Genomic DNA, 27,087 nt, shown 5'->3' on the forward strand with positions numbered 1-27,087 from the left:
GTTGATTACTTACAAACCCTCTGTCTGTATAAAAGCAGTGTTGGAACAGACTGTGTTACTACACCCTCTTAAGCATTATTTGGACAGTATTGTACTGCAGGAAGTAGTATATTGCTCTCATAATGGCGAGAAAAAGGCAATTAACAAAGGAAGACAGACAGACCATTATAACCCTTAAAAGTGTAGGTCTTTCCTTTAGAGAAATTGCAAAGAAAGCCAAGGTGTCAGTGAGTACAGTTTCCTACACCATCAAAAGGCACTTGGAAACTGGAGGAAACTCTGACAGGAAGAGGTCTGGCAGACCCAAAGCCACAACAGAATCAGAAGACAAGTTTCTGGGAGTCAACAGCTTGTGTGATAGGCAGCTCACAGGACAACAGCTTCGAGCACAGCTTAACACTGGTCGAAGTAAGCAAGTCTCAGTTTCAACTGTGAAGAGAAGACTTCGAGCTGCAGGTTTGACAGGTTGAGTGGCAGTAAGAAAGCCATTGCTAAGATGGCAAAATAAGAAAAAGAGGCTTGCCTGGGCCATGAAGCACCGCCAGTGGACTACTGAAGACTGGAAGAAGGTCTTATGGACCGATGAATCAAAATTTGAAATCTTCGGTTCATCACGCAGGGTTTTTGTACGCCGTCGAGTAGGCGAAAGGATGGTTCCTCGGTGTGTGACACCAACTGTCAAACATGGAGGAGGAAGCGTGATGGTCTGGGGCTCTTTTGCTGGATCCAGAGTCGCCGACTTGCACAGAGTGAGTGGCACCCTGAACCAAAACTGCTACCACAGCATTTTGCAGCGTCGTGCAATACCCTCTGGTATACGCCTAGTTGGTCAGGTGTTCATCCTACAGCAAGATAATGACCCAAAACATACCTCCAGGCTATGTCAGAACTACCTTAGAAGAAAAGAACAAGACGGTAGGCTTCAAATCATGGAATGGCCAGCACAGTCTCCAGACTTAAATCCCATCGAGCTGGTTTGGGATGAACTGGACAGAAGGGTGAAAACAAAGCAACCTACAAGTGCAACACATTTGTGGGAACTTCTGCAACAGTGTTGGGAAGAACTTTCCGAACAATATTTGATTTCCATTGTAGAAAGAATGCCACGAGTGTGTTCGGCTGTTATATCTGATGAGTCAAAAATTTAGATTAAATTTTGTTAAACAAAACGATTCCATGATTTCTTTTTTTATCTCCAATTGTTTATTTATTCTATGCTTTAATTTCAGAGTACATTGAGACATTAAACTGCGTAAATTTCAATAAAAACTGGAAAAATTGAGGTGTTCTAAAACTTTTGACCGGTAGTGTATGTGTGTGTGTGTATTTATTGCAATTGTTTGAATTATGTATATGTGTAATAGTAACACAGTCAGTCACCATTTCAAATAATGCCTATTCAAAAGCATGTGTATGATAAGTGCACATTTGAGGTACTGAGATATTTGTTCTCTGTAGAAAAGAAAGTAGCTGTAAGTGGAGAAGAAAGCAGGATATGGAGAAATAGGCTGAAACACAACCTTGCACCACTGGAGTCCAGCTTTGGTGACATTTGTAATTAGTTTGCTGGTCTCAGTTTAAAAAAAAAAAATACAACACACAAACATATAATTTAACACTGTTGGAACATTTCTGCCGATGTCTCAAAAAGAAAAGCCAATTGATTAATGCTACCTGTTTTTAAATCTGTAAGCATTGCCTCTGGTCCTGATTTACACCTGGCTGAACAAGCAGAAAGCATGTAACATCTATTTCTGGGAGAAAAAGCCTATTCAGCTTGGTATCAAAATCTCTTGTGAAAATAGATCTGAGGGTCTAAGATCAGTTTTGTGGAACTGATATTGATCCATTAAATATAACTAGAGCAAGATGTACTGCCTGATCCTATAACCCACTGCAAAGAAAGACAGATACTGAAGTATATGCCAAGTGTACTGTATTCTAAAACAGACTATTACTGTTAATTGTGGTATTCATTGTAGAATAATGTAGACAACTGTATACTTTTTTGATAATGGTAGTAAGGCTATATATTTTTCCATTGGTTAACATGCGTCATGACCGGTGGAAGGTACTTTCAGTAATTGCTGAGTGGCAATTAAAAAGGCACTAGTGTGGCAGGAAAAAAAAAAAAAAAAAAAACCCAGTGCTTTTGTGATGCAAATGCCCTTTCTTCGGTAAAGTTGTGTAAATTCCCATAACAAAGCTTAGAAATATCTTGAACAATTTAATGGCTGAAATATTTTAGGCACTATGCACAACTGTGATGGAGACAAGCAAGTCTCGTTTAAACTAGTTGCAATAGTAAGAATGAAATGGTCCATTCTCTTGTTACCCCCATTTAATACCTGTGTCTATCGACAAAGGAGTGAGACAATTGCAAACAGACAGGCAGTGTTAAGATCTAGTGCGTTAGAGGGATAACACGCCAGTCACTTTGTTCTGGGCGGTTCTATTCCGCCTCCAGCAGCAGTACCAGAGCTCACAAAAGTAACAACACAAATATGGCGCCCGCTTCTGCAGTCAGCAACAGATAAGATTACCGCAAACAAGTGAAAAAGAAAGTTTCCAACTATCTGTAAAACGTGCAAGTCAATGGTTCCAGCGGCGTGCTTCTGATCTGCAACCAGGGTGGGAATCTAGGTGAAAACTGCACATTGCCTTCATGCCAGCATTCTTAGCGGTGTAAAAAAAAAAAAGAAAAACAGCTGGTGAGTACTTAAGTTGTTTTTATAGTAGTAGAATTGAAAAATGTCTGAGTAAGAGTTAGACGAAAGACACATTGTTGTATCCTTGTAATTTATGTGGAGGGTCTTGGGAGTCCTCTCCGGCCTGTGTCGTATTTATATAGAAGACAAAATGCAATTTTGTATCGGAGTGTGACCATCGCAACAACGTACCTCTTATTTTGACACCACTATCTGGGTGCTTTCCTTTCATAGCAACTGAACTTTCAAAAGTATGGTACTTGTTATTTAAACGAAGTCAAAATTTCCACACACACACACACCCAATGCAACCTCTAAAGAAAATGAAAGTTGTGGGATGTTTAGGCGGATGTTTTGGTATTTTAAAGATGCATTTACTTAGTTGCTACGATCTTACTCTTTTCTTCTTAGGCCCGGATAAATGTTGTGTGGGATAGGTTACTTCTTGCAGGCGTACATAGGGCAGGTGTTTCAGGTGTGACACTACAGGTATTGCTTGCATAAACCAATATGGTCGTTGTACAGTTCGCCGTCCCCTCAAGGATATACTTATGAAAGTTAAAAGTGAAACAAATAAAATGGAATACGTTGCTTGTGTTTTTTTAGTTTCTAATCCAGTGCTTAACCCTTCGTATTCGTGATGATATTGTCTTTAATAAATCGTCTACCGATTTATTTTATTTTTTCACACAAACCACACGCTTTGGCCTCCGGTAGTACATTTAAACCCGTTGCTGATCATCATACAATCATACAAAATGGAAATCGGAAAACAAGTGTAGCAATTTCTTCCCTCCATATTACACAGCCACAGGATCACCTTTTAAAAGCAGTAGTATCACTATATTGCTTGTATAATAATGCTGAAAATACGTATGTGTGGAGATTGAATGTGATATGTTTGTGTGTGTGTGTGTGTGTGAGTGGCGATTGCAAGGATATTTACAGTGGCACTGAAAGTGGTTCCTTCTTGAACAAACACCAACAGTCAGGTTTTCCATGGGTTTTATGTACCGGTTGTGTTTCTGGCTGCAGGACTTGTGCACGCCCTTTGCATGCTTCTAATTACAATGTTTTTTTTAAAACCTTTTCCAGAAGATTTTAGTTAATGTGAATCAGTTTTGACTTGGACAGGTGACATTAAAAAAAAAAAAAAAAAAGTGTGCGATGAGTTTGCAAAAACTGGATTGACAATCCATAATCTGCTTGCACTTTAAATCAGTGTGCTTGTGTCCATAATGTTTAATACAAACACAACTAAAACATTTGAACAAAGTGGTGTCCTGTCAAAATCTCACCATTATGAGCCAGAAGAGGTATTTGTAAAGAGAGCAATTACTGTATTTACATCAAGGTTAAGTTTAGCAGTTGGAGAAGGGGAGTATGAATCAGAGAATTACTTTTCACTCCTGGTCATGGGTGAGAGGTCTTAGGAAGGAAGTTTCAGACTGTAGTACAAAAGGGACCTGTTTATGATGTTTTGATTTTGTTGCTTGTTTTGAATGCCTGATAAAATGCTGAAGTTGTTTTGATATTTCCTGGGAATTTTTTTTTTAAGCATATAAAATTGATTTTATTATTATTATTATTATTATTATTATTATTATATTATCATCCAAGTCCTAACATGTTGCACAGCCAGTATTTTACATATTGTCAACTTACCAGAAAATGTGTTGCATTAGAATTGCTTTGGAATATGGAAGCGCTACAAACTGCATTCTTAGTTTTATAGTAACTGGCGGTTTTAATTGCTAAATACAAAGTCTTCGTCATTCAGCAGGCTGTTTGGAAGTTGGTCTATTGGAATTAAAAAACGAACAAACAAACAAAAAAACACCTAACATTGCAGCCAGAGTCTATTTTTTTTATCTCTTGTATCTCAGCAAGTCACAGGTGGCTAATTTAAGACTGGAAACGTTGTTTAGGAATTCATTAACTCATTTTCCACCCTTCAGTTTTGATTTGAATGGAAACCAGTATTTTACTGACACAGCTGAGCAGTCTTAGGTCATTGGTGTAGGGTCACTTGACATGAATTGTTCATAGATGTGCTGGGGTGGAAAGTGTGCATTCTAGAAAAAATGAAACTTTGCCAGCAGCAACAGTAGTGCAAGAGGTTGGTATTGCTGAACCCCTATGTGAAAGAGGTCACAGCATTGTCTTCCTTGTGGTCTACTAGTGCTTATTATTATTATTATTTAGAATAACTTTGTCTATCATTTTCTGTTTCAGTCACTACACTATAGGCCAGGTTTAGAGTGCTATTCTGGAATTCTGAGTCAGGGTTTTTTTGGAATTCTGAAAGAAAATGCACTACACTTGTTTTTAGACTAATAATTCATTCAATGTTTTATTAAATTACCTTAAAACTATATATCATTTAAAAGATGAAAACATGAAGATTATTATTTTCAAATTATTTACAGAATTCAGAACATGGTACAATGTAACAGGGTACAGATTGGCAGAAAAAAAGGTTAAACATTTTTTTTTTGTTTCCCCAATAACAATGTATCATCCTACACCCCCCTGTGTTTTAGATCCCAAAACATGGTACTACAAATAAAGGAATGTCCCCACAAGAGATACAATAGTACTTTTTCTTCATATGAAGAGCTGGGTTTAGACTTCTAGCTGGAAGTTGCCCAATAACAATGCAAACGTTTCGGTCAATGTTTGACCATGACTAAACTAAATAAATAAATAAATAAATAGTTAGGCCAAAAATTAGTTAAGTTTTGTGCCATTTTCCAAAACGTGGTGCAGTGCAAAGTGGAATGTTCCCGCAAGGTATGCACTGGTATTTCATCTCCACTCGTCTTCTTGCCTCACCCAGCTGATGTCGGTGACCACAACCTGTATTGCACACTCTGCACTGTCGAAACACTGTCTTGTTCTCTTTGGAGAGGATGAGACTTGGGAAATGATGAGCTGTCAGCCACACGGGATGCTTGGCCTGCCTCCCTGATCACCTGCACTGAGGTCGGCACTGTGCAGAATTTGCTTCACAAGGCTCATGCGAAATGACAGTGGAAATGGTGGTTTCTGCTGCTTCTGCGAGTATAATATATGCGCATTAATAATTGCCACATCATTAAGATGAAAGGCAAGCTCTTTATACCATTTGATGGTTTTCCGCAGGAAGCTGTAGTACTTCAGCAGCTGGTTGCTTCTGTCAACTCCTCCCACGATGGCATTATAATCTGTAATCACATGAGCTTTGTGAATGGGCTGGCCGCCTTTGGTCTTCTTTCCTGTATTCCCTATGCTGATATCATTGCAGTTGGAAAGCATGGTGACGTAATTCCGGTCACGCCAGCACAGTGCCATCAGCTTGTGAGTTGTTACCTCTCCTTTCTGCAGTGATGTTCCATCTGCTTTTGTTTTCCAACTCTTTTGGCATACCACGGCATTTACCATGCACCGTTCCCAGGCAATGTGTCTTCCTGTCATACAGAGACAGGCAGAGTTCAGGACTGTTGTAGTTGTTTACAGTTAATCGGTACCCCTTATCTAACAGTCCCTTCATAAGCTCCATCACAACACAGAAACTGGAACCATGTTGACCATCAAGCAGTTGCTGATCTTGCCCAGAATACAGCAAGTATTTACAGGTGTAGCCGGTCTTCACCTCACAAAGCACATATGACTTCATCCCAAACCGTGCCCGTTTGTTTGGGATGTATTGCTTGAAATGGAGCCTTCCTTTGTACAGTAAAAGACTCATCCACTGAAATATCTTGTGCAGGTGTATAGACGCTGGTGAATAAGGCTATAATGAGGTCGAAGAAGGGGAAGATTTTCCAACGGCGTTCATTTTCAGTTCTGACAGCTTCATTGTCCTGGAAGTGCAGTGTCTGAAAAAATCTGCTTGTAGCGATTCCGGCTCATGATGCTACCGAAGAAGAGAGTGTTGATGGTGGGGTCTTCAGACTAGTAGCTGTCGAGACATGGCTTTTTCACTATCCCCATCAAAAATGAAAGCCCCAAAACCTGCCACAGGCCATCTAAAGTGACATTTTTCCAGCTCCTCATTCTTACATGGGGTTTATCAGCTGGTATTTTCTCCATCTGCTCATTGGAAAATGTATTTGTCTGCTTCTTAATGTTATCCATAACATCATCGGTCAGAAACAGCTTCAAACAATCCAGTTATTATTATTATTATTATTATTATTATTATTATTATTATTATTATTATTATTATTATTATTATTTCTTTCTTAGCAGATGTATAGGAAAGACACAGGCAAGACAGAAGAGACGGAGGGGTAGTGCTATACATAAGAAATAGTCTTGAAGCCCAGGTGTTAAATCTGGACGAAGAAAACAACGCCAAATCAAAATGGGTCAGAATAATGTACAAAAATTCAAAGGGCAAAATAATAGGAGCATGCTATAGACCGCCAAACTGAGATGCCAAGCAAAATAATCTGTTATACAATGACATTAGAAATGCTTGTAGCAAAGGACAAGCCATACTAATGGGGGATTTCAACTTCCCCCATATAAAATGGGAAAACCGGTGGGGAGCACGACGGACGAAATTTAAATGGTGGAATTGACAAATGACTGCTTCCTAATGCAATTTGTCAAGGCACTGACTAGAGGGGAGGTATGCCTTGATTTAGTCTTTTCAAATAACGAAGACAGAATAACTAAAACAGAGGTCAGAGAGCCATTGGCAAACTCAGATCCCAACATGGTCTCATTTTGAAGTGATTTTTAAAACCCAAAAAGTAATGACTAAAGCTAAGGTTTAGTAAGCAAACTTGTTAAATTTGCAGATGACACAAAAATAGGAGTGGCAAACACTGTTGCAGCAGCAAAAGTCATTCAAAATGATCTAGACAGCATTCAGAACTGGGCAGACACATGGCAAATTACATTTAATAGAGAAAAGTGTAAGGTACTGCACGCAGGCAATACAAAATGTGCATTATAAATATCATATGGGAGATACTGAAATTGAAGAAGGAATCTATGAAAAAGACCTAGGAGTTTATGTTGACTCAGAAATTTCTTCATCTAGACAATGTGGGCAAGCTATAAAAAAAAGGCCAACAAGATGCTCAGATATATAGTGAAAAGTATTGAATTTAAATCAAGGGAAGTAATGTTAAAACTTTACAATCCATTAGTAAGACCTCATCTAGAATATTGTGTTCAGTTCTGGTCACCTCGTTACAAAAAGGATATTGCTGCTCTAGGAAGAGTGCAAAGAAGTACGACCAGAATTATCCCGGGTTTAAAAGGCATGACGTATGCAGACAGGCTAAAATAACTGAATTTACTCAGTCTTGAACAAAGAAAACTACACGGTGATCTGATTCAAGCATTCAGAATTCTAAAAGGTATAGACAATGTCGACCCAGGGGATTTTTTCAACCTGAAAAAAGAAACAAGGACCAGGGGTCACAAATGGAGATTAGATAAAGGGGCATTCAGAACAGAAAATGGAAGGCACTTTCTTACACAGAGAATTGTGAGAGTCTGGAACCAACTCCCCAGTAGTGTTGTTGAAGCTGACACCCTAGGGTCCTTCAAGAAGCTGCTTGATGAGATTCTGGGATCAATAAGCTACTAATAACCAAACGAGCAAGATGGGCAGAATGGCCTCCTCGTTTGTAAACTTTATGTTCTTATGACTGACCAAAAAAAAAAAAAACACTGACCTTGTTTAGAACGTCGCTGTATAAAGTAAATCATCTACCTAAATAATTATCGATAAGTGATCATTTTGACAGGCAATTTATATATAAACGCAATAAATGATCGAACTTGCAAGGAAACCGGCAAACACGATAACATTTAATAAATATACTCCTTCAGTAACTACAAATTTACCCAGGCCTCGTTCAAAGTTCATTTAGCCTTCCCTTCAGTCCATGTGACTATTTTAAGCCTATCCGTACACATTTCAGCACCATTTTAAATGATGCATTTGAATAATCAGCCAGTCACCGCTGTGAAGGGGCGCGGCCCGAAATACTCATTCTCGGCCCTCAGTTAATTGTTCCGGGGGCCCGAAATATTCGGACTCGGCCTTCAAAGGGTTAATCTGTCTCCCTGCAACATTCCAGTTTATTATGAAATGCTTTTCTGTATGCCGTGTCTACAATATAGTGACCTTCTCATGACATCATTGAAGTATCATTCATGTACTTGGCGGGAGATGTCTTGGCTATTAACACATCTTGCTAGAAGAATAGATGGAATATTAGCTCTATTAGGTTGCACATATTGTACATTCTTCTATGGTTAAATAAATGCATTTTCCCAAGGCTCCAATTATGATTGTGCACTGTATTTGAAATATTTATGGAACAAAGCCCTGAATGATTCTATTGATTTGCATCCATATGCTTTACAGACTGTAGTGGCGCTAATTTATGGAAATACATATTCTAATAGTGCTTTAAAGCTTATTCTATGGAACTTCTCTCCTGTCCAATGCAAGTTCAACAGTAATCAGAGTTGCTATTGACAAGAGCATGTTTTACCTCTATCCTTCTGAAATTGTTCCTTGGGGACTGTCATTAGGTGGCATCTGTTTATTCTGCAGTAAATCTTTAACCACACTCTGGAGCATCCAGTTTCAATTTACACAAAAGGTTTAAATGAGTAAAAAAGAATTTACTTCAGGATGTTTCTGACAAAAGCCCTTTTTCAGCTCTGTAGAAAGAAAAGTAAACAGTGTACTAAACGTGTCGTTTAAGAATAAAAAGTTTACTGCACTGTTTATAAATAGTATCAAGTCAAGACAGGGGTGTGCAATTTGTATCGCCCGACACCCAGGACAAAAAGGCTTGTGTGAGGGACAACAAGTTTTGCCGTTACACTTTGTCCGTTGGACAAGTAGTTTTTATTTATTTTTCCTATGTTCGTTCTATTGCTTGAAAGATTATTTATAGTCCTTCCCATAAATAATGAAGACCTTCTATCCCTCTGTTAGCCCTTGCAGGTTATGACACTGCGGAAGCTCTAGCAGGAACGGTGGAATACCCCAGTTAACATGCCTAGAGTGTAAAGAGCAGAAAAGGAAAAGATTCTGGCTTGGATACAGGCGGTGGTGAAGAACCACACCAAGCAAGTGGAGACAGCTGAAAACGAGAGCCGCTTTTTTTCGTTTACAAAGTCCTCGCAATGGGACATTCTTTTGTTGTAGCTCAGGGAGATCTGGGCAACCCCCACGAAACTAGTGAGGGAATAGGAGAACGTTAAGTTACTCTCGTGCCTCGCAGATTAGCGGAGGTAGCAAGACCCTGCGGAATAGCAGCACTTTCTTTTGTTTTGTTTTATAGTGTTTTGTTTTCTGCTTTTGCTTATGGATTATAATTTCATCACACTTGGTACTTCAGGAGGATACCATTGTTGGTAACAATCCTGAGGGCACTCAAACCACTGCTGAAAAATAAATAAATCTGGTGCGCCTGGGCAGCTTCTCAAAGACACTCTGACTCCTGTGTTGTCAGTGACTAATCCACGTACCCTCTCAACCATATTTACATATTTAGATTTAAACGCTATATTAAAAAGATATACAGTATATATATATATATATATATATATATATATATATATATATATATATATATATATATATATATATATATATATATATATATATATATATATATATATATATATTATTATTATTATTATTATTATTATTATTATTTTATTTTTTTTTACTAGATTTGAACAGAAGCAATATTAGTTATTTATTGGACATGTACAATCCATCGATTTGTGAAACTATCAAAACATGAAGATTGTCATATGTTTATAATGATAGAAATGAAATGCTTATATGTGAAATTATCTGTGCAATATTTTTTAAAAATAAAATCGACTGTAAATCTCGTGGCAATGTGTTTATGTATTAATTCATTTATGTATTTCTTATAGAGAAATTTGGGTCACAGGGAACCTTTTGTGTATCTTGAAGAATTTAAAGCTACAAGGCTAGATCCGCCCCTGGTAATCACTAATTGATAGATTGTGTTCGCTGTTAAATAAAACCAAAATTCTACAAGTTATGTTCTACTTTTTGTGTGTGTTTTGTACAATGGGGAGGGGACAAGTCGATTTATTTATTTATTTATGTATTTATTTTAAATTGCACACCCCTGCAAGATATAAATTCCAAGAATCATGTTTGTTATAAGCATTTGCAAATTATTTAAGAGATGAGTTTTCTAAGCTTGTGGTCCTGACCACAGTTGAGAATAAAATGATTAAAAGAGACAAAATTAAGTAGTTATTATAATGTTGTAGCCATAATAATAACAATAACAATGCATAATCTACAAAGAAATTAATACACAAAAAAGGACGCTTTTTAGAGTTGGTTGATATTCTTTACCTGAGTGGTCGATTCCATACTGAGCATGCCATTCTCTGTAGTCTTGATGGGTGGTGAAAGTATTCAATGTGTCTATTCCCTCCTTTATGTAGTCATTTCCAGGGTATAATGTCTTCACCATGCAACTACAAAGGGAGCATAAGCCCTGCCCCAAGCGTCCAACACATTTCTCTATTTATTTTTTGACCGGTGTTGGATTCTAGCTGATAAACTCTTTCTTTTGGGGAAGTTGTCATGCCTACAGTAGGAGAATACTATTTACGCAGTTCTGCACGGTTCTCCGAATGTTATGCATTAAAAAAAGTAATTCTAGAAAAGGCTGAAATATTTAACTATTTTGGTGAGTTTTGTCCAGTTTGGCAAGATTTTTGTGACACTCAGGATTTTCCCAGGATGTGTGGTAACCCTAATGCAGTTCCCCAAGACTTTGTTTGTTTGTGTATGTGCAAAAGGACAGAGTCCAGCAGTCGTTCACGTTGACGTTTTGCAAGCGAACCAGACTCTGTGCGTTTGCCAAACGGACCGAAACCACCTCTTTAGGTGAACTCAGTACGGTTTGTTTCCCAGGTGGACTTTGTTGTTCACACTGCACACCAAACGTACTGAACCGAGTGCGAACCAAACCCTCTAAATACAACCAGTGTGAACACAGCCTAAGGCAAACCCTAACTATAAAATAAATCCTGGACCTGGATCATGTGGAAGCATTTTAAGGTGCAAGCAGAAATAAAAGCAGGCACACTCCTAACCAAAGGTTGTATTATTTGTTAAATTATTTAGCAAGGTATCTTCATATAATGACGGTAGGCGCAGTATCTTCATATCTCAGACTGTTTTGTTTTGCTGTGCATTGTGAATGTTAAACGGCAAGAATCAAATCTCTATTGTGTAGTTTTCCCTTGGGTCGAGTACAGTATTTAAGAGCTGCAAGTAAGCTTTTAAAGACGTACTGGCAGGAAATCCTGTAGATGATGCATCTCGGAATCTCTCATTTTTCTATAAATATGTTCAACCCATGCTCTTTTGTTAGATGTCACTATCGATATACTGTAGGACTATTTATATGTGGTCTGTGTATTTGTGAACAGGATAGTTTTCAGTGTTGAGGATTTTTTGATGCTGAAAAGCTAATACAATTGTAGTATACAAAGAAGTGCAATACCAATCTCCATCCTGTGCCTTTGCATTCATTTTTTATTTGATGTTCTTTCTTATCTTTACAGGGGAGTAGATTTCGATGCTGATCAGAACTGATTTATCAGACCTATAGCTGTACATTGTGTGTGTTTCTACTTTAAATCGGCCTCAAATTGTCAGCCTTGTTTTCAAATTCATTCGAACAATTCCTCAGCCTGGGTTTTAATATTAGGACAGCCAGGCATTATGTGAAAGTTTGGGGTTACTGTATTTCAATTTTTGAAATACTAAAATAAACTAAATGAAGACCTATGGTCGAAACATTTGTCATTACCAAGTTTCTTTTCGTATTTCTATTGAGGGTTTTAATGATTATGGATGGCATATTTCAAATGTAACACATACACCTTGACATCGGCTCCATCATACATTTATAATCATCATTTCCAATGCCAGTGCTAACAGCATGTACTATTATACAATAAAAGGGCATGATTTGTAAGGAACGACAGTTCACTTTTCTATAGATTCATTGAGTGGGGCTGTTCAGTCAGGAGCTCATGTTATGAGGCCTTGAGCCAAGACAGGTTGAGAACCCTTGCTCTAAACTATGGCTCTTGATAGACACTACAGACATTGTATGACCTGTGACATTTTGCTGTGGACAAGTGCCTTGACTTAATTTTTATTGGAAACAAGTAGAAGTGTTTGCAATAGTTATAGTTTCATTTTCAGCATTTCAAAAATCTAATTATCTTGCTTGACCAAGTGAGTATTTAGAGTCTTGTTTGGCCAGCTCCAGAAAGATTGTGACTAGCTCTCAGGTATACGAAGTACTATTCTTTTATACTCTGTGGTGCTTTAGATTGATCCCAACGACTGTGACCTCCACCCTCAAAACCAGATGATTTGGATAAGCCTGTGTACTTCATTCTGCTGATGCCAGCGGGAGTTTGAATTCGACTTTTATGCTTGGAGTGTTCCTCCAGTTATGTATTGTAAAGGATTGCTGCTAGCTCAATACTTGGCATCTTCTAGGCCGGTGTTGGGTTTATTGCAGGTTCTAGTCCTGTTTAATGGAAAACGACAGTATGTAGGCAGTAGAATAATGAGTGGATGTACTGTATGTGTAAGCAGCAATCAAAGCAGGTACTATACATTGAAGCCTACAATAAGCTTTGTTTGCAGTTTTCCCAATGGACAGGTATTGTACTGTGTATTTTTTAAACTAGGTTCAATAATCTTCTACAGTGTTAGAACTGCATGTTCTGCTACAGCGTGACAAGACATTTGGAGGCCGCAACTCATTTCAGATTAGTTCTGTGGTTTATCCCTTGCTGAATAAGAGTCCATATCATAAACTACCAGACAATTTGCTGTGGTTGTTGGTGTCTGATTGGAAGTGAATGGAAGTGGTGGTTGTTAAAGTCTGGATTTAGTTATGGTTTTTGGAGGAAGCTTGTCTAGTGCTCCACATTTTTGTCTGACTAGTAAAGACACCTTTTTATGATCATGAATGCTGCAGTTTAATCTGCACATTGAAACTAAAGACCGCCACACACCTGGCGTGATTTTTTTTTTTCATTGGGCGACAATATACTTTTGCAGCACCATGACCATAAACAGCAGAAGTGACACAGAAGCAATGCAACAGATAAGAAAACCGCTAGATCAATAAAACTATACAAAAATTGCAAAACTATGATTAAGACTGGTACATATTCGTCAACATGATGTAGTAATTAGGAGTGCCTTCTCTGACGGTATTTTAACATATCTGGCAATAAATCACATCGGGCTTAACCAGTGCCTTTGAAATTGACTATCTCTTATAATTGCAGTGATCTTTGTTATAAAACTCTGGGTATTTTTCCTCTGATTTTGGATACTGCTTCACCCTGCTGGACCACGTGCATTGAAGCTGTTCTGATTGGTCAATTCCCTATTTGCCGCACAACAATTTGCAAAAAAAATAGGATTCAATTCTATTTATTTCGTGTCATGTTGCCTGTCATGTCACCTGTGGTGTGAAAGATACTTAACAGTTTCGCTTGTTGCATTACGTCTGGTGTGTAGGAGCGTTAAGTCAAGTAAACAAACGTGTTTATTGCCTATGTCTGATTTTAAGTTTATTTAGTTTCCATATGGCAAAACCTGATATATAAACTTCATCACCTGTGTGCATAAGACAGCCCAAGTTAAGTGTTAATTAGGGTCTTTTGAAACCAGTCATGAGTGTTCTTGATGTTCTGGAGGAAGAGAAAACAAGGTAGATTCAAAGCTGCACAGATACTTATATCTGAAAAAAAGGAGGATGGCTGGGTTTCTTTGCTTGAAGTAACATGAGTTTTTTCTGTTTTCTAGGGGAAGTTTTATTCAAATTATATTTAACTGAATTCTGCTCCCCTGGTTTAACCACAGTATGCACTTTCTTTTCTCTCTGCACATCCCTGATGTATTCAGATTGTTTAAAGGTATGTACTGCCCCTAATGAATCCCTGTTCACTGCCTTGTGCAAGAGCCCTGTGCATCTCATTCCCAGAATCCTACTAGAAAATGACGTTGCCGTTCGAAAGTTCACCTCTGTATGCATATGATATTAAACTAGGTGAAACAAAGTGGTTTGACCTCTGTTTCAAAGCTCCTGTAGATGTAAGACCTGAAAACCAGCAGCTCATCCCATAGGCTAAAATGGGCCTTTGGAATGCATTAGATCTCTACATAGTCACAGTGAAAACATTTTTTTAAAAGATTTGGTGTTTGACACCATCTGATTACATGAGAAGGGGCATCAGTTAGATAAGAACATAAGAAAGTTTACAAACAAGAGGAGGCCATACGGCCCATCTTGCTCGTTTGATTGTTAGTAGCTTATTGATCCCAGAATCTCATCAAGCAGCTTCTTGAAGGATCCCAGGGTGTCGGCTTCAACAACATTTTCTGGGGAGTTGGTTCCAGACCCTCACAATTCTCTGTGTAAGAAAGTGCCTTCCATTTTCTGTTCTGAATGCCCATTTATCTAATCTCCATTTGTGACCCCTGGTCCTTGTTTCTTTTTTCAGGTCAAAAAAGTCCCCTGGGTCGACATTGTCAATACCTTTTAGTATTTTGAATGCTTGAATCAGATCACTGTGTAGTCTTCTTTGTTCAAGACTGAGTAGATTCAGTTATTTTAGTCTGTCTGTATACGACATTCCTTTTAAACCCGGGATAGTTCTGGTTGCTCTTCTTTGCACTCTTTCTAGAGCAGCAATATCCTTTTTGTAACGAGGTCACCAGAACTGAACCCAATATTCTAGATGAGGTCTTACTAAAGCATAGTAAAGTTTTAACATTACTTCCTTTGATTTTAAATGCAACACTTTTCCAAGCATCTTGTTGGCCTTTTTTTTATAGCTTCCCCACATTGTCTAGATGAAGACATTTCTGAGTCAACATAAACTCCTAGGTCTTTTTTATAGATCCCTTCTTCAATTTCAGCATCTCCCATATGATATTTATAATGCACATTTTTATTGCCTGCGTGCAGTACCTTACACTTTTCTCTATTAAATGTCATTTGCCATGTGTCTGCCCAGTTCTGAATGCTGTCTAGATCATTTTGAATGACCTTTGCTGATGCAACAATGTTTGACACTCCTCCTATTTTTGTGTCATCTGCAAATTTAACAAGTTTGCTTACTGTACCAGAATCTAAATTGTTAATGTAGTTTAGGTATAGCATAGGACCTAATACTGATCGCTGTGGTACACCACTGGTTACCTCGCTCTGTTTTGAGGTTTCTCCTCTAATCAGTACTTTCTGTTTTCTACATGTTCACCACTCCCTAATCCATGTGCATGCAGTTCCTTGAATCGCTACTGCGTTCAGTTTGAGGATTAATCTTTTTATGCTGGATTTTGTCAAAAGCTTTCTAAATAAACCATGTCATATGCTTTGCAATTATCCATTGTCGATGTTGCATCCTTAAAAAAAATCAAGCAGGTTAGTTAGACACAATCTCCCTTTCCTAAAACCATGCTGACTGTCTCCCAGGATACTGTTACCATATACAGTACCAGTCAAAAGTTTGAGTACACCTGCTTGAAACCAGGTTTTTCATGATTATCTATGCTTTTAACTGTATAAACTTGTCTATAAACACTTAATATTTCATTATATGATACGTGTACTTATATAAGCTGATAATCATAAGTGAATTGCATTCAAAAATTTTATTTTTAAATGAAAATGTAAATCTTGTCAATTTCAATGAAATGGTCACCCAAAGCAAGGGGATTTCAGTCTGAAGCCCAAGTCTGTTAAAAGTCTGAAATGTGTATAACACGGTGTTAGAACACTGGCCTAAGCATAAGTGTCTTTGTTAGATGTTCTCCGAGTTAACTAGCATGTTACCTAATTAACCTTTTGTCACCAATTATTGTTAACATGTGAGGGTCCATGATTACTATAAATATAGGTAGCATAGGCACAAGTTTGCCATTCCTGAATGTAAGGGAGCAGAAAATGGCAAAATACGCTCAGTTAAGCAAAGAAAAAAGACTGTAATTACTGTAAAAGTCTGTAATTACTTTAAGAAATGAAGGACCATCAAACGATTTGATGAAACTGGCACTCATGAGGACCGAACAAGGTCAGGCAGGCCAAGGGTGACCTCAGAATCAGAGAACAAGTTCATTCGAGTCACAAGTCTGCGAAACCGGAGATTAACTGCCCCTGAAATACAAGCTCAGCTAAATGCTACTAGAAGTACTGATGTTTCAACATCAACTGTTCAGAGGAGATTGCGTGAAGCTGGCCTAACTGGAAGAATTGCTGCAAAGAAACCATTGTTAAGAGAGCAGAATAAGAGGCGAGACTTGCCTGGGCCAAAAAACACAGAAACTAGACGTTTGAGGAGCGGAAGTCGGTCTTATGGACCGATGAGTCAAAATTTGAAATATTTGGGTCCAACCGCCGAGTATTTGTAAGACACAGAGAGGGTGAGCGCATGAGTTGTGCATGTGTGGTTCCCACTGTCAAGCATGGAGGAGGCAGTGTCGTGGTCTGGGGTTGCTTTGCTGGTGACAGAGTTGGTGATCTTTACCAAGTCCATGGCAAGCTCAACCAGCATGGCTATCATAGCATACTTCAGAGGCATGCCATTCCATCAGGATTATGGCTAGTTGGGCAGTCCTTCATTCTTCAGCAAGATAATGACCCGAAACACACCTCAAAGTTGTGCAAGAACTATCTGGCGAAGAAGGAAAGTGAAGGACAACTCAATCTAATGACCTGGCCTGCCCAGTCTCCAGACCTCAATCCCATAGAACTTGTATGGGACGAACTGGACAGAAGAGTCAAAGCAAAGCTACTCAAGTGCCCTACATCTCTGGGAATTGCTGCAGAAGAGCTGGGAAGACATGTCGGGTGATTTCCTGATGAAACTTGTTAACCGAATGCCTCGTGTTTGTGAGGCTGTTATTAAGGCAAAGGGTGGCCATTTTGAGGAATCCAAGATTGAGACAATTTTCTTGAACATTGCTTTGATACTCCTTATGTTTTGTTTTGTATATTGTAACATGTGTTTTCATGTTCAAGTATTTACAGAAACGTATACAGCGTAAAACATTGTCAATTATGAAAAAAAACCTAGTTTCCAGCAAGTGTACTCAAACTTTTGACTGGTACTATAGGTAATTTTCCATTTTGGATCTTATTATAGTTTACATATAATAGAAGTCAGGCTTATTGGTCTGAAACAAGGTGTTTGATTACAGTTCAAGAGTCCACACAGGTTTTATGACTGGAATAGTAATCATGCTGCTGACTTCAGTGGAGCCTTCTGGGTTTGTATCCCATTGCAAATGTCATTATGTGTGCAACCTGAGAGCCCAGCTGCATTACATGTCAGGGACCTGCAGCACAGCAGTTGGAACATGTGAAAAGCTGTAACAATTGAAGGCAAGCACACATTTCAGATATTTTGTAAACATTTGTAATTAATCCTACCAAGCCCCAATGGCACTTCCACTAAAAGTACAGTGGTATCACACTCTGAATGACCTATATAGGGAATGCTGATTTACCGTACCCTCTGAAGGTGGTCACAGGGTTGGTTTCTTAACATAATGCAGAGGTATCAAACTGCCTAGGAGGAGTTTTATCTTTCATAGGCTGTCAAACATACTCATAAGGTGTGTTTTAATGGTTGGCTGAGAGATTCCTAATTTGTGGGGTACAGGGATGGAATTTAGACTCCTATGGACTGTGTTTGGGTGACTGTGACTTAGCCCTTCTCTCTGCTAAAACTATACTCCAGCTGCTCCGACAAGATTCCAGATTTTACATTTTAACTCAATTTTATACCCTCATCATTCTCATGTACTCTTTAAAAAAAATAAAACTATTTTAATGAGTGAGAACTTCAGCCTTTATTGATTTACAGCAATGTGCCACTCATGTGACTGACATCATAAGCTGTTTACTGTCTGTATTTGAGGATGAAAAGCAAGGTCTTTTCCATTTTTATCTTCATACCAGTCAGTGCAACAAATCTGCGCTCAAGAGTGTAGGTTGCTTTCATGTATTGGTTATTCATACTCATAATGGGGTAGTCTTTCAGTTAAACTTACTTTTCAGTACATTTTAATGAAGCAAGGTGAGTAAAAGATGTTTTGCATTACATACCGGTACTGTAAATGTGTGTTTTTTATTTATTTATTTGTATAATATAATATAGTTGGCCTACCAATACTAATTTACCATCTCTTAAATGCGTATTGTGGAAATTGCTGTTCTGTTTTTTTTTTTAGTTTCTGGGCCTAATGCAGTTTGTACCTTGTGAGAATTTAAATGTTGAAAGAAGTGCTGAACAGTTCAAGTGCACTTCAGCTGCTGTATTATCATGGATTTCCAGTTTGATTGTTTTTCTCTATTAAAGAGGATGGGGTTCACTATTGAATATACCTGCCTGTGTCCCCTTCTCCTTAAAGCCCCTGCAACTAAATGGACTGTTGGAAGTGGCAGTATAGTGCTCAGAGCTTTGTGTAAAGGACTTCCTGATGAAAAAACAAGCTCTCACACAGAGCCCCGTTATTACTACTACCTCCTTCCTTTCAGATTAGGAGCTTATTATATGTCTTTAGCCTGGGAAGAGGAAATATCAATGGTCCACATTGTGTTTTAGTTTGTTTTGTATAATATGTTGATTTTGTTAACTTGTTAGTGGACTACTTCTTTTTTTTAAGACTTGAAGGGAAAGGCCAATGTGGTTTACACCCACACAAAACAACAAAAACAAGCACTTGGGGAGATATCTTTTATGGTCTCCGGGTGATATGACAAATTGGAATAAACTGTTAAGCCTACACAATGCAATGATTGAAGTAAGTGCTGCAGTTTGCATCTGTTGTCCAAGGCATGTAAAGCTAAGAGTTTTATGTTTGATACTTAGCTGACTGTCTAGCTACCGATGACATTAAGGCATTATCAGACTGTTAAATGCCATTAGCAACTGACTGCAGTAAGTTTATTTGCCTGGTTAATGGCTTTTACCGTATAACCGCAAACAATTTATTCATTTTCCACTCGCCCATTCCTGAAAAAAAAAAAAAAAAAATGTATTTGAATGAATTACTGAAACCTCATTAACATTTTTGGCCTGTTGGGAACGACACATTTGACAGTAGCTAATCCCCTGCATATAGGTTTGGTTTTAATCATCATAGCGAGTGCATAATATCCTTGCCACTGTAGGATTGCTTCCACTTTGGGAAAAAAATATTAATTTATTGCAATAACGTTTGGGACCCTAATTTAGTGTCAAGTCAGGAATAAGGTAGAGAAAACAGGTTTCTTAGGAAAATTGAGTGTCATGGTTTTGATGTGCTGACATACATTTCAGATAAACAAACTATTGCATAGTATTAACGGTCTATTTACATTTTGGTTTAACTTGAATTCTGGCTGGTTACTGTCAATGTGTGTAGCTGGTGTATGCTAACACAGATTGTTTTATCAGATTCCTTATGCATCAGCCCATACACTTTGGGAGAAGGTGTTGACAGAAGTAACATGAAAAGTGGCAGGTGGAAAAACATTCCAGGGATCTGCCAGTGAAGTGCACATCATACAGTAGATGCTTACCTTTACATTTTACCCTAATAGGCAGAAGCTGTCATTGGTCTTTATTCAGTGGACCAGAACCTAGCCTATACAGTACATGCAAGCTTGGTTGAAAGTTTATAGTGTAGGCTCTGTTTCATTTTTCCAACAAGAAATTTATGGTGAGATTTTTATGTTAATCAATCCTTCTTGCTTTTATTAATAGCAGCTGCAGTAGTGTTGGTAGACATATTCAACAAACTATCATTTTTGTATAGAAAATGTAAGAAATATTAACTGTTCTTAAGCATCCCATGTGAAGGGAGCTATGCAGTTGTCAATCTGTTGCCATGGCTAGTTATTTCAATAGCTATATATCCCATAAACCATTCGAGATTCCATGATGGGATCTTGTGACTTTTTGGTTTCCAGATGATAAAGACCTAATACTTTGAGACATTGGCTTCATACTCTGTACACAACTGTATTTTAGGATTTCAAATTTGATCATGAATATTGTGTAGGAAAAATGAACGATGTGTCAGTAATTTCACAATGACTCGACTTATTGAAATATTCTTTTTGATAAGACGTTCCCCCTACATTATGCCCCAGGGATGCATTATTTTCAGGTCTATTCGATATTTGAAAAGAATTACGATTATCGATTATTCTAATAACATCATTCTTAGGGGAAAAAAGTCACAAAGGTTCCTGATTTTAAATGTGTGTGTGTGTGTGTGTGTGTGTGTGTGTTTTCTATATCTAATTAAAACTACAATAAAACACCTAACTTTTTTCAACAGCATTTTCAAACCTACAAAACATACAGTATGCATTATATTGAAGTAAATAATAATACGTGGCTGGCAGTTTATTAACTAATTTAAATATAATGTAATAAAAGAATGGCAACCTGAAACAAAATATTATAAAAAAAAAGAAATGTCATTTAATAATTACCATTTCTATAATAGTTTGTTTCAGGTTAACATTCTTATGTTACGTTTCATTTAATAATTACTAATTATTAAATGAAATGTAATACAAGAAATAGTAATTTGAAACATTTGTTTATTTAAAAAAAATGTAATTTCTTAACCTGCCTTGCTGACCAAACTAAAATAAAAAACAGAGTCAACGATAACCGATACATACAAGTGAAATTCCCAGTAAAACAATACAGTAACTTTGGGTAGCTCACTTATTAATACATATTTATATCAAAATCCATGAACCTTCAGTTTCAAGGGTGATTGATCTGACATGGACTGACCCTATATTTATAACGTAATATCTGCCTCTTTTCTCTTGAGGAACGAAACGTCGTTAATAAGGTTATTGATAAATGTGTAAATAAAAACAGTTTGTATTTATGAACTTACAGTATTTAAACACTCGCTCACCTTCAGTAAGCGAGGTGACACTTCTGACACTACGCTACGCTCCCTGCATGTTTTTGTTCGTGATGCTGTTTTGTATGCATTATGGGAGCTTTAACAGGAGGGCAGGTCTCGAGGTCCTCTTGGACTACAGATCCCAGAGTGAGAGCAGCTTCAGTGGCTCTGACGCAAACCGCTGGAATCGAAAGTGGCTGGAATGTGGAAGTAACTGAAGTTTTATAGTATAATAATCAGTCGATTGTGCAGTTTATTAATCGGTCGAAGGTGGTTTTGGTGTTTTAATTTAATAATCAGAAATTAACCGTATTTTACATTAATTGCTCATCACAAATTTATTTTTGTTCGTAATTAATTAAAAAAAATATTATACATCTGTTTATTTGTTTTCTGGGAAGAGCCTAAGAGACCGACAGCACATGTCAAGGGGCAAGCAAAAAGCGTATTCGTTTCACCTATGGAATCAAATGAATCAAAAAAGTATTGGGACATTGCTGCTGGTTTGTGGTATTTGGAGTAGGACCTTTGTTTTCAATTTGATACCTGCTTTGGCAGTTACCATTTCAGAAACCATGTTTGGGGGGTAAAATAAAGAACTAATGTCCCATCCAGTAAACAGATATACTTTTTAGGTTCCTATTAAAAATATTTAATTTTTGAAGATTTTCTATTCATGTGCACCTATAATATATATATTATATTTTAGAACAGGTTTGTGTGAAATAAATAGTGTCCCATCTCAAATTATTCCTAGAAAATGGGTAACATTTTGGGATACCACTGTTCCACTGAAATGGCTTTCTCATGTAAGGTATTTGTCCCAATTTTGGGTGAAGTAGGCAACAAATGTCTCGCCCCTTGCATCGCAATCGTTACCACTCTTATGTATTTACAATTCTTTGGAATGGAATAACTGTTCCAGTACTTCTTTCAGCTTGTTGAGCAAGAACTGAATGAGATGAAAAGAATAACCTTGGCCTTCAGTGTAATTGGAAGAAAAGTCAAGTAAAACAACTTTGTGTTCAAATGGAATATTGTGATTTGAAGTTGCTGTAAAGCCTGTGGGCAGCAACACTTCATTTAATTAAGAAGGACACGCACCAAACAATAGTGCAATATTTTGGTATTGTGCAGCGAAGATGAAAGGCAAAAGTCCAGTTATTTGCTGAGCTTGTCCTTCTCTGCAGCTCCTCAAATGCAGTCCTCAATCTAAATTTTTTAAATAAGTCCCTTAAGAAAACACATGCAGCAGCTGAAAACGCTTGCTGGGTCAGATGGAAAAGGATTTAAATTCCTGCCTTGACTTCTTAAGCACTTTGAAGTTTCTGTCGACATGAGTGTTTATTTTAACATTTTTCAACATGGACTACTCTGAACTGAAGTTTTACTGTCATGGAAATGAAACGGCAGTGTGTGTGTGTGTGTGTGTGTTGAAAAGGATGGATGCCATGTCAGTTTTATGTGCAGTTATAGTTCCTCGGCTGCGGATCAGTTTTCATACTTTAAGACCTTCAAGTTTATGAACCCAGTAGTTAATTAAACCCACGTTGGCTTGCCTGACGAGCACCATGTGTACAGAACTTCCATCTTATATCATTAAGTCAGTGTTGTCCTCCAGCTTTAGGTTGGGTATAGTGGAGATGCCACTTGGTAGATCTTGTGGTGTGATTGACAGGGTTGTACGTCCTCAACTTTGTAAACCTAAGCAGGTCTAATACCGCAGCTGACATTTGCCTTAAGAGTGCTGTACATAAAGTTGGTAGGGTTACAAAAAATTTTATTTTTACTCAGGTGGTTTTCCAGCTGTTCAAGGGGTGTTTTATTTAATGTGTACTTTTTATATTTTCATGTTTTAGCTGCTTAACAGTCTTTGAAACGTGCTTTGAATTGTCTTTAGTGACGTGAATGACTCCCTTTCCATAACATATTTTGAGGTACAAACCCTGACTCTTTACTCGCCGCACAGGTGTATTTCATCATGGATGTCGTGCAAGAAAAAATACCCCTTTCCTGCAAGTTTATTCTTTGTAGTAAGATGGAAGTTTTGCAGGGTTATATAAACCCTTCATGCAAAATTTGTTGCTCACCATGAAACTGACTTCAGACATATTGTGGACACCATATTGAGGCTGCACAGTACACTGAGATGTTGTATTAATGTTTGGTACACAGCTGTAATATATATATATATATATATATATATATATATATATAAATTTATTTTAATGTAAATTCCTTTACCAGTGTTGTCCAGTAAAAGTGAACCCTTTCACCTGAGGGTTTTTTTAATTGGTACACAGTTGTGTTCTATGAATATCACAAAGTTCCATTAATACAGGTGATGTCCAGGGAAGATTAACTGTTTCCGTGCCAATGATATCATCTTTTTTACATTCCCGTTTCTAGTTTTAGGGTAATAGGTACAAGTTTTCTAGGGTGCGAATAGCCTTAGTTACAAGAGGCTCCCCACAGGCTTGCAGTCCAGTGTTTTTGTTTTTGTTAGACACCACTCTTTTAGAAGAGGTCTGGACATTGACAGTGTCACAATGCATTTTTCTAAAGCTAACACCACTACCAAAACATCAACATGGAATCAAAACAAATTAGGTGGTGGTTGTGTGTTTTTTATTATGACTTTAAAGTATTAAGGTTGTCCCAATACAGAGCTATTTGGAAAAAAGAAGTAGGTGTAAAGTAGAAGACGGGCTGTCTAGACATAATGAAATCGTTCATTGTGGACAATTTGTGAGAAATATTGGCAATTACTTTTCCTGTTTTTTTTCTGAGTAAAACTTCCTTTAAAGGGTACATAAGGACCTTTTTATTTTAGTGTCAGATGTTCCCATGTGGTGCTACAACTGTTTACATAAGGTGTCTGTATTGTTGTTGTGTTTTTTTTAACATTTTGACCACTTTTTTAAACTTTTAAATTGCACTGCCTCAAGATGGCTTCCCATGTATCCGCATAAACCTCTCAGAACTGCATTTCCCATCGTCCTCCTGCTCGCTGGTAAATCCATCTCAGTTACACATGTTTTTATTTTGAATATAACCTACACTATATCTATATCTATATCTATATCTATATCTATATCTCTCTCTCTCTCTCTCTCTCTCTCTCTCTCTCTCTCTCTCTCTCTATATATATATATATATATATATATATATATATATATATATATATAATCATGTTGTTATCTGTACTGGACCTGGCAGCCATGAATTCCTTCGTTTTGTACAAGGAATGCACCAGGGAAAATCAGTAGGAAAGATTTCATCTTGAAGCTAGCCACAGCGCTTCACCAGAAACATTTCAATCATAAAACTGCAGGCTTCAGCAGCTCAACCTGGATTCTGTGCTGCACCGAATGACACGTGCAAGAGCTAGCACACGTTACATGTACCTGTTTACACACTAGTTTCTTTTGAAATGTATATTTAATTGTTTTCATTTTTTGAAGTAGTGCTTTTAAATGTGGTAAGTTAGAAAATAAACCCTTTTATGTTTAATTGTTCATTTAAATATGCTGTTTCAGCTGTGCAGATGTTTGATATGATGTACTTGAATAATGACTGCCGGCAGTGGTTCTAGTGTTAATGTAATAAGTTTTGTGGCACATAAATTACTCGAAATTCCCAGCCCTACTATTTATACCCCTAGAAGCAATTTGCGGTCCACTGATGTGTCTCCACGACCAGACTACGAACTGTGGGTGATCGGGCCTTCTGTTCCTATTCCCCTAGGTTGTGGAATGCCCTTCCCAAAGAAATTAGGGACTCTGAATCCTTGGGTGTTTTTTTTAAATCTCGCCTTAAAACTTAATTGTTTAAACTGGCTTTTTTTCTATATTTAATGTTGGATATTTTTCTTTCTGTCCTATTTTTATTTGTGTTCTTATGTACAGTGCTTTGTGATGACTTGTCATGAAAGGAGCTTTATAAAATTATTATTTGCTAGGTATACTTTTTTAAAATTTTACTTACAACTGCATTTTCAATAAAATGCACCGCATTTTAAAATGCACATTTATAATGAATATAATTGATTTCAGTCTTACTTCAATAAAAAAACTTACAGCATGGATTTGGCTTACACTCCTGATAAGAATTACAGCTTTTTTTTTTTTTTTTTTTTATTGGTCCCTTAATTCCTAACATTTATTTCTTCAGGTCATCCCCACATAGAGAAATAAAAGGTCAAAGGCTATCGAAATTGACAGCTCGTTTGTGTCATCCACAACTAACAAAAGGAAACTCCTTCCTTGAATTTGGTCCACTTGAGCTGGAATGAGTTGTTAGAACTTTAGGCTGGCAGACTAATATATTTAGGTTTAATCAGCATCTGGTTTGACCTGTCATGTTTTTTTCCATTTTAGGTACGTCCAGCCATGATTGAAGACAAAGGTCACCGAGTGACGGACTACTTTGTAGTCGCAGGGCTCACGGACAAGTCCACACCTCTAGACCAGGAGATCAGCCTCTCGGATACCAAGTCTAGCGGCCCCAAGGCCCCCATAACAGACATCTCAGTCATCAACAAATCGGCAGGAGAAACAGTGCCTGAGGGATTCACTTGCATCGAAACCACATACACGGGACAGCCGGCTAACCTGAACCATGGCAGCCTCAAGAGCCCAGAGTTATTTCTGTGTTACAAGAGGGGAAGGGATAAAGCACCACTGGATGATATTGGGTAAGAACCAGTTAAGCAAAACAGGTTTTTCTTTTATTTGAATAAGTCCACCCATCATTTTAGGGCTGTTTTTTGGTCCATCAACCAAATAGTGGAAACGACATGTAATACATGGCTGCGAAACTGATTAGGTAAAGTCATTGCAAGTACTCCCCCCAATGGGTTTTGATCTATTGATGTGCTTTCCTGCTAACTGAGGGTGTCAGCCCTGCACAAACACCAGTTCTATTGTTGCAGAACGAACATATGTTATTATGAAGGCATTCAAGCACAGCAAAGCACCCACACCAAAAAGAGGGGTGCCGACCATAAGCCACTTGATATATTAATGTCTCTACAGAGTTAAAAAATAGTCAACAGCAATGGCAAATCAACCATGCATACCCTGCTCAATGACGCTGTAGGAGGAATATTAGTGGTCAAGTGTTGAAGAGATTTTTGATTGTGCAACCAGCCCCGTCTCTACGAGCGTCTTTGAGCAGAGTATGCATGGTTGATTTGCCATTGCTGTTAACTATTTTTTAACTCATATATATACAATACTGTGCAAAAGTTTTAGGCAAGTGTGAAAAAATGCTGTAAAGTAAGAATGCTTTCAAAAATAGACATGTTAATAGTTTATATTTATCAATTAACAAAATGCAAAGTGAGTGAACAGAAGAAAAATCTACATCAAATCAATATTTGGTGTG

The 27,087-nt window shown here is 37.6% G+C and overlaps 1 protein-coding gene across 2 annotated transcripts in view; it reads left to right on the forward strand.

Moving 5' to 3' along the window:
- The first annotated feature begins 2,163 nt into the window (after positions 1 to 2,163).
- Positions 2,164 to 27,087, forward strand: part of LOC117409214 (DENN domain-containing protein 4C-like) — a 76,953-nt gene continuing 52,029 nt past the window's right edge. For both annotated transcript variants that reach the window (XM_059000005.1, XM_059000009.1), the window contains exons 1-2: positions 2,164 to 2,711; positions 26,079 to 26,395. In XM_059000005.1, the coding sequence (XP_058855988.1) occupies positions 26,091 to 26,395 (305 nt within the window). In that variant the 5' untranslated portion in view covers positions 2,164 to 2,711; positions 26,079 to 26,090. The remainder of the gene's footprint in view (positions 2,712 to 26,078; positions 26,396 to 27,087) is intronic.

Source organism: Acipenser ruthenus, chromosome 2, assembly GCF_902713425.1.
Source record: "Acipenser ruthenus chromosome 2, fAciRut3.2 maternal haplotype, whole genome shotgun sequence".
NCBI lineage: Eukaryota > Metazoa > Chordata > Actinopteri > Acipenseriformes > Acipenseridae > Acipenser > Acipenser ruthenus.